The sequence below is a fragment of the Periplaneta americana genome, chromosome 6, assembly GCF_040183065.1.
Source record: "Periplaneta americana isolate PAMFEO1 chromosome 6, P.americana_PAMFEO1_priV1, whole genome shotgun sequence".
Taxonomy (NCBI): Eukaryota; Metazoa; Arthropoda; class Insecta; order Blattodea; family Blattidae; genus Periplaneta; species Periplaneta americana.
In genome coordinates this window covers 98,567,822-98,577,316 of record NC_091122.1, presented here as the reverse complement: position 1 = coordinate 98,577,316, position 9,495 = coordinate 98,567,822, and the positions used below count along the sequence as shown (strand labels likewise).

At 36.3% G+C, this 9,495-nt stretch overlaps 1 protein-coding gene across 1 annotated transcript; it reads right to left on the bottom strand.

The window, feature by feature from the left end:
* Positions 1-348: 348 nt before the first annotated feature.
* Positions 349-1,438, bottom strand: LOC138701539 (MICOS complex subunit MIC25-like). The gene is made up of 2 exons (XM_069828537.1): positions 1,207-1,438; positions 349-1,107 (listed from the first exon to the last, which is right to left on the bottom strand). The coding sequence occupies exons 1-2, from the start codon at positions 1,351-1,353 to the stop codon at positions 799-801; spliced, it is 456 nt and encodes a 151-aa protein (XP_069684638.1). The 5' UTR covers positions 1,354-1,438; the 3' UTR covers positions 349-798.
* Positions 1,439-9,495: the final 8,057 nt, after the last annotated feature.

Here is a 9,495-nt window from a genome sequence, read left to right as displayed (position 1 = left end):
ATTCCTTTCAGAATATCTATTTTCTTTTAAATCGTTAACAAAAATATGCACATCAAAAAATCTGTATCTGATTATTTTTTCAAAATAATAATTTAATATGCAATGGTTAAGCCAGATAATGGAAAAGATAATAGTAAGCAATAGAATTTACAATGTACCAGTACCAGTAGCTACTTAAGTTCATAAAAAGTCTACAATATATTCACTAATATTGACGAAGCTGCAATGTTCGAATGTTAAGACTAAGCCATAATTTTGCAAAGCAGTATTAACTATGGAAACATTCCAAACAGTGGTGAATAATACCAGTGACACATTGAACACAACACACTAAACCAATGCACAACATCTGCACAAATCACTTTAATAATGTTCCACTGCAAATTACATTATTATGGCCTAATTTTGTAAATTAATTGATTCTTCTATGATACATTATTGCAGCACTAAGATAATTCAACTTAAAATTGAAAATTTTAATAATACAGAAAATTAACAAATAAAGAACATTGTCCATGTCAAAATAAAAAAACAATTTACCGGTATACATGAGCTGATTAAAAAGGAGTATGAATGAGAAATGATATTACAATTATCTGTGAACACAAAAATTAAGTGAATGTACGGTACTATGAATGGTATTGAAACAAATACCGTTTCGACATATTGACATTCTGCGCAAGTATTTTATTTAAATATAACTATCAACCCAAATAAAAGAAAAATGCTAATATATTACAATAGTGAATACCTCTATATATAACCTGCAAATTCAGTTCTACTCAGATTGATGACATATTACTGTCTGCTATCAAGGATGTTTACTCGTTTCCTATCTACACAAGTTGCAAAAGCTTCTACTTCCTTGGCACATTTTAATACTTCCCTGGGATTTTGTTGGTAACAATTCTTCACGAACTGTCCTGCATTCGAACAAGGTGGCTGTTCACGCTTTGCTGGCAAACGAGAAAACAGATCCTCGACCTCTTTTATAGCTTTCTTGTATTCATCTTCCATTTTCTTGTTGATTAATACATGGCTCTCCTCCATTGCCTTGAGCCTTTTTTGCCAATACTCGTCGTTATCTCGCAGTGCCGCTTCTCTGTCCTGTCGAATTTCAAGAGAAGTTTTAGGGGTAACCCTTCCATAATTTGAATGTGGAAAAGAAGAGGTTACCTTGTCGGCATCTGATTGGATTTGGCTTACTGGTGGAGGTGGTTCTGATCGAATTTCCTTAACTTCAGTTCCACCTTTCAGTCTCTGCACGACAGAATCTGAAACTTTAATAACACTGGCAGGATCTTCATTAGGAATAGATATTCTTCTTGTATTAGTACTCTGCGTTCCTCCCATATTTCGTTCTTAAAAAAACCAATAATTTTATACCTGTCCACTCCTCCTTCGTCAGCCATTAACAACGATTATGTCATCTACCGATATTTTAAGGAACTTATTTCTTACGTCATAAAATGACGATACTACGATCTCTAGTATATGCAGTACAGTTACGAAGCTCGATACGTAAGGAATATGCATCCATAGATAGTTGCTAACCACTAGGATCGCTACTAACGCCTCGTCACTTACAATGCGAAAGTACCGGCACAGTCTATTATAAAAGTACTCTCAGCAACTCAAGCTTCGTGACAGCAGGACGAATAGAAGAAATAGTGTACGCACTTCTATGCTTTCCCATTGTCGGTGGCGCTTCGATCGCTAGGGTCCATCTGTTGTCTGAAGTCAGATACCTCGAAAATATATTTCTCGCTCGTTTAATGATGAAAGTTGCTAGGAGTTGTTAATGTGCTTTGTTATTGAGAGTTATGTAGATATCTTCAATTTGTTGGTGGTTTACAAAATAATTATAAAAATTCCGTACTGTTTTGTTCCGGGTTGTAGATCGGAATACAGCAGAAATAGTGTAACAAGACATTTCTTTTCATCTCCCAAAGAAAAAGATGAGTTTGGAAAGTGAGCCAGAGCGATTCCGCGGAAAGATAGGCAGATTTCGGTAAATAACCGATCGGACTGTTTTAATATAAAACGTCATAAAACAGCAATACCGCGAGTACGTTGAAAATTACAACCAAGAGTTGTTCCTCACATTTTCCCTAATTTACCGAAATGATGAAATATATGAAAATAAACGTAGCGGAGTGGTAATATTCGATGAAGTCAAATTCAGAGAAGAAATTCAATTTAATAATTATTCCCTTAAAGTGGACGTATTTGTTGATTTCGGAGATCTCACGTCTGATGTACAAAAGAACAATTAGCAAATCATGCATTAATATTTATGCAAGATTGGATTCAACCAATTGCTATTTACGCTAGCAGAAACGCTACTCCAGGTGACATTCTCGCTAAAATTCTTATACAAGTTATTCTACAATTAGAAGCAGTTGGGACGAGAGTAATCGGTTTCACTTGTGATAGCAGTCAAACAAATAGAAAGGCCTGGAAGTCTTAGAAATCAATGGAAAAAATTTCCAGCATAATTCTATATTCCTAATCTGTTCGACGGGCATTCTCAGATTTTGTGCACATACTGAAATGCATAAGAAATTATTTCCATGATAAAATCGAACTCTCTTGCAAGGAGAAAAATATCAATTTTAGTTTTTATAGGAGACTTTTTAAATAAAGACTTATCTGGATGTGCGAATGTGTAGGGTTAGTCCCAAGTTTGACAACAGCTCATTTAGATCTCTCGTCCTTTAAGAGAATGAATGCACCAGACTCGCGTTCCAACTCTTTAGCAACAAGTCTCCAAAGGCCTCAAATTTTATCGAGAATTAGGGTCATCGGGTTCGAAGGCAGTGAGGGCACTGAAGAATTTACAAGGCATTTAAACTGTATTGCCGCCGCATTAAATTCACACATTTCTGCTAAGGCTCTTTATGAAGACTCTTCTGATCACTAATTCCTTACTGATTTTCTTCAGTGTCTCACAACTACAACCAACACATTTGCGTCTGCTACAACAATGTTTAGTAGTAACCTTGCAGAGTACCTTAGAAATGAGCGAATGGCTCCGGAACAAAGGATAAAAATATATCCTAACAGGGAAACTCGCCCAAGACCGCTTGGAACATCACTTCGGAATTTTGTCTTCACTCTGTTCAGATGACCATCCTTCGACGATAGATTTCCTCCACATGCATTTACTACGAAGCAGATCCTTCTTAACATTGCTGGAAACTCTGAAACGAAAAGTGATGCTGAACTACTCACATCGTTTGTGAACCAAATGCGAACATTAGCGCGAAATGTGGAATTACTCAACAAGATAGTTAGGAAGTCTGTAGAAACCTGTATAAAAGAAAACATGTTCTTCATGAAAAAATATATGGTCAATACTGGGAAAGTGCTGTGCCCGAGTTGGTGAATACCACTCCTGCTGCGTTGATTGGCATGTTTAGTGTATTATGTGGCCGGTTATGTAGTAAATCATTCCTCTAAGTTTATTGCGTGTACCCTCCGTGCCCTTCGACAGGAATGTCGCAGCTCTCACCCAAATCAAAGACTACCGATCAGGTAGGAACGTCAGTTTTTTAAACCATCCCTCCCAAGCTGTATATGACGTACTTATTCAAACTTACTTACTTACAAATGGCTTTTAAGGAACCCGAAGGTTCATTGCCGCCCTCACATAAGCCCGCCATCGGTCCCTATCCTGTGCAAGATTAAGCCAGTCTCTATCATCATACCCCACCTCCCTCAAATCCATTTTAATATTATTCTCCCATCTACGTCTCGGCCTCCCTAAAGGTCTTTTTCCCTCCGGTCTCCCAACTAACACTCTATATGCATTTCTGGATTCGCCCATACGTGCTACATGCCCTGCCCATCTCAAACGTCTGGATTTCAAGTTCCTAATTATGTCAGGTGAAGAATACAATGCGTGCAGTTCTGTGTTGTGTAACTTTCTTCATTCTCCTGTAACTTCATCCCGCTTAGCCCCAAATATTTTCCTAAGCACCTTATTCTCAAACACCCTTAACCTATGTTCCTCTCTCAGAGTGAGAGTCCAAGTTTCACAGCCATATAGAAGAACCGGTAATATAACTGTTTTATAAATTCTAACTTTCAGATTTTTGGACAGCAGACTGGATGATAAGAGCTTCTCAACCGAATAATAACACGCATTTCCCATATTTATTCTGCGTTTTATTTCCTCCCGAGTGTCATTTATATTTGTTACTGTTGCTCCAAGATATTTGAATTTTTCCACCTCTTCGAAGGATAAATCTCCAATATTTATATTTCCATTTCGTACAATATTCCCGTCACGAGACATAATCATATACTTTGTCTTTTCGGGATTTACTTCCAAACCGATCGCTTTACTTGCTTCAAGTAAAATTTCCGTGTTTTCCCTAACCGTTTGTGTATTTTCTCCTAACATATTCACGTCATCGTACTTATTCAAACAGAATTGAAAATTAAAGAAAAGATTATCTCAGCAAGTGCAATGTGGGATGAGATCTATCTTGACGCTCTTTCGATCCAGCCTTCGGGAGCAGGTTGTTGCAGAGAACACATCATCGATATTATTCCGAAATTAGTCTACCACTATTTAAAGTGCCGATTCTTCTTCAGGACAAAGTAAATTCGAAGATTTTTACAAGCTCGTAAATCCGTCAAGTCATCTCACAAACTCTCGAAGGTAGCAGGCAACTAATCATGGTGAGTAATTTAATTCATTTATAGGCACGTAAAATATCATTCAACTCTTTATTTACTAGCATTTCGTAGGTTTTTCTGTCCCTGAATTCGCAACTTGTTACGAAAAGATTATTTAAATACTGAACGTATAATTGCTTTCACAACGTTTCAGATCCCATTGTATTTTCTGTTACGAACGTTCATAATAGCAATACCTGATAGGAGACTATTAATTATGAATAAGAGACTATAAAGGTATTTCTTAAGTTACGAATAGCCGGGTTAAATGAAAGAAATTTGCTTTTAAAAAGGACTACATTCAGCGTAACAAGTACTGTGAATTCCTTCCGAGTCCGCGCTTAGCAGTAACAGCGCCGCGTTGCGGCGGAACCGTGTAAACTCACAGAGTGCGTACACTATTTCTTCTATTCGTCCTGGTGACAGTATATACCATAGCCTAAAACATACAGTCGCGCAACTCATACGTATAAAATATGCCAACATTTGACAGCTGGCGCGACAGTAGCCCTCTAGCGGCAGGCAAGCTAAAAGTGTGCACACGACATATGATAACACATCAGAAAACGGGTTTTTCGTAATTTATTTTATATTTTTATGCTATACAGTAAGTGTATATGGCTCTTATTAATTTTACTTTAGAATCCTTGAAGAATTTCACACACAGTTAATCTACAAGTTTCAGAAGCTGGGAATAAACGTAATTCTTTCTGCTCCTTACAACTCAATCATGGCCCTGATCACGTATCATGGTTTGAAATAATATAATTGTTTGTACGTGGACGGTTAATTCAATTTATTCCTAAATATATTTATGAACCATTGAAACTCTATATTTCCTGTGAGAAGAGTCAAAATTGTAGGGCATATCTCGTAGGGTACATCGCGTGGTGAACTCCTCTCCCTATTTCCTGAGAAATTAACTATTTTCCATACCGCAAATTGGGGTAAACTCGGCCGCTGAGGTAAACTTAAAAATAAAAAAGGGGAAGATTTAAACCTTAATTTGACAGACATTGATTTATGAAGTTCATTATTTTTTCATTTTTATTATTATTATTATTATTTTGAGTCTCTAATAATGCTGATATTATGGCTTAAATTTTTATGGAAAGTTTACCGCATTTTACATTACATTTCCAGTTTTCACAAATAAACTTAATTTTAACTTACCCTCCCTATATAACACGTAATTTACATGCACTAACTGTTATTATGACGTAGGTGAGAACAAATGAATACACAATTTTGTTGAAAAAATTGTAACTTCAATTAACTCAGAAAATGTAGGCCTAATTTTATTTTCAGAGCTGAAGTGGTGTAAGTCAAAAATGGGTAATGAGGGTTAAAGTAAACATTCTGTAAAATACAGCGCAAAGTAGCAGTTAATATTGAATTTATTTAAACTATTAGTAGTCAGTGAATAGCACGAAGGATATATTAATTGCTACTTTGCGTTATATTTTACAGAATTTTTACTTTAAACCTGATTACCTAATTTTGACTTACACCACTTCTGCTCTGAACGGCTCAAATAATCACTGGTAATGTAAAATCAACACCAATAACAGTCATGCAAATTATTACAGAAAAGATTGCTTTTTATATTAAATTTAAAAAGGCTCTTTTATTTCTTGAGAATCTAATACGTCTGTCACATGAATCTACACCAACACATCAGAAATTTATCGACACAGTCTGGATTTATTCAAGAAGTGAATATTTTGCAAAAGGATTATAATACGCCATGAATTCTTGAAAAATAACACCATAATCCCTACTTGAATGCAATATAACATTCAACTTTTGAAAAATATAAAGAAAAAAACACGAATACAAAAATTATGGAACTACTTGCATTAAAAACTGTAGATACATTATCCAAAATCGGAATTATTACACATTTACACATGATCTCTGCAAAACAATAATATACTGTAACAGGCATTTACTTTGTTTATATTTAAACTCTCCTTCCTGACATACAAATAGGAAACTGATAACTAATAAATGTTTTATAGAACACAATACGTAGGCTACCTACAGCGTGGATTATAGGTTATAACTGAGTTATGATTTTCTCTTAGTCTTTAGGGAATCTGAAGAACGACAAATTCGGAGATTTAAACTTGTTGTTACTGCAATTTTCGTCATTGCACACATTGCCTTTATTCCGACGCATGATTAAAACGTTATTATAACATCTCGCATACCTTTAAAGCACATGCTGGCTGTATCAACCCTATGACCAGTGCCTTGCCTGCCGCTTGAGCGCTAGTGTCGTGAATAGAGATGGGTAAAAAATAACACAACAGTTATTTTGGAACTGTTCCGGTCTCGGAACTGTTGCAAAAATGAACTGTAGGTCGGAACCTCCTGTTCCGAAATAACAGTGTTCCGACTCCGAGCTGCTCACTTGCCCAGCTGTTGCGAGCTCGCAGTACCGCGTTGCACAAGGTATGTTCCGACTCCCTCGGAACTGTTGCAAAAATGAACAGTAGGTCGGAACCTCCTGTTCCGAAATAACAGTGTTCCGACTCCGAGCTGCTCACTTGCCCAGCTGTTGCGGGCTCGCAGTACCGCGTTGCACAAGGTATGTTCCGACTCCGAGATAACAGTCGGAACGTCGGAGCTTGTTCCGATGAACCAACGACAGCAGCAGTTACACTGTTTTCGTTGTTCTTTATGTTGTACTTGGAACTTCGTTGGATGAAGTTGGTATTTGAAACTCTCACGTGGTTGGAGGGGGGCGCATGGAAATTGAAATCCTTGCGGTGGCGCGAACTTTAATATCAACATGTGTAAGACTGGCCAATCATCTGTAATGTTATAGTAAGTATTTAATAATCTGTAATATTCATTCCCGCTTTATGGTTTATTTCACCATTAGTTGACTAATTCTGTTTTATAAACATTCTACAAAGTCATAAAGTACGCATACTATTATTAATTCATTGATCAGCTGATTCTATACAAAGGTTAAAGTCGTAAATGGTAATGAGTGGTTTAGTTACAATGTCTGTGTGTCGTTTGTTGAGGTTAAGTCTGACAAGCACAAGTTTTTGTGCTATCTTCTCTGTTATCAAAGAACGACAAAAATGTTGTAGCATTATTTGTTGGAAACTACCCATATAAGTACTGATTTGGAGAGCGATGTTTAATGCGAAGTTTAAATTATACTTTGGTAAAGATGCGATTCCAACACTTTACTAACCCACTGCGGGTTTTCCAGGTTTCAGTACTGCCAATATATATCTTTTTTATTTATGAAATTGTATTATTATTATTATTATTATTATTATTATTATTATTATTATTATTATTATTATTATAACTGTGCATTAAGAAAAGTAAAAATAAAAATTAATGATTTGTTTTTTTATTATTATGTAAGAGATAGAACAGAAATTATATACCATATGTTTTAAATGTTATGTTATTTTTTTTTAGTTGGCTACCATGTCTTTATAACTTTATGTACGAAAACAAAGTATTGTATTCTGTCCTTGTAGTCAACAGCTGTGTAATTACTAACATTAAGCTTTTGAGTTCTGTCCGCATGCACAGCAATTTTCCAAAATCGATTCGAATGTGCATTGCAGTGCCATCTATAGATAAGAATGTGTACTATGTCATGCCTATGAGTGCTCCAGTGTGAGCTGCATGGTGTTATTTGTCTATGGTGAAGAGGGAGGGTACTGTACCGTTCGTTTGAATGACTCAACGACTCCGACTCATCACCACTGGTGACTGTTATTTCGGAACTGTTATTTGGAACATAGTATTTTTTCGGAACCGGAACCGTCGGAACTGTTCCGGGAAAAGAACAACTTCGCCCATCACTAGTCGTGAATGTTGGCAAGGAAAGTGTTGAAGTTGCGCGACTGTATATATTAGACTGTGGTATATACCATAGACAAATAAATAGAGGTATATACTTTGACGCAACGAGTTCTAACTGGTTGCTTTGACGATAGCACAATGTGCTGCCATCTGTGAAATAAATTCAAACTATGTAATGTGCTCTCTGTCGGTAACGAAAATGAAGTCGATAATTTGAATTTTGAAGCAAGTTCACAGCCATGGATAAATTGTCACAACTTCGAGGACGCAGAATTAAGAGAAACTACATTGTTTCCAAACAGACTGAACATTTTACTAACTTTAAAGCTGACAAGTATCTTACAAATAAACCGCTTCGTAAAACAAAATGTTAGTGTAAGCAACTTCGTAATCTGAATACTTCAGCGAATTCCATGTCAGACCAGAAGTTACTGCAGGCTTTATGGAAAACAAATCCTCACACCACAGCCACAGTCAAACAATCAGTAACAGTAATTGTCCAGGGGTGTGGGGGAGGGCAAGTACGACAGAGTGTACTGGCACCACAGTCTACTATATACAGTCGCGAAGCTTGAGGTGTTTTTTTGCAAATCTCGTGATAAAGCGCTCCAAGCGGTTAGCAACTAGAAACAATAGATTGTCCATGGTCGACTTTGGACTGTGTCGTATTTCTATCTAGTGCTAGCTCGTTGCGTATTTCACATTGATGCTTGTGAAATGTTCGTTATTGGTTGTAATGAAAATGTTAATGGCTAAAATATAATAATTGGAATAATAATATGGGACAAGGAGGAGACTTTGTAGTGCTATAAATTGTAGCAACAGTAAGAGAAAGAGGCCAGAGTTATCCGATTTCCGAAAGATTCAGAAACTGTGCAGAAACAAAACTGTTAATTTTGAAGTTCTTTGTGACTGTTAGAATATCCTTAAATTTCACAATGAAATGTTTCAGTCTAACCGAAAGGA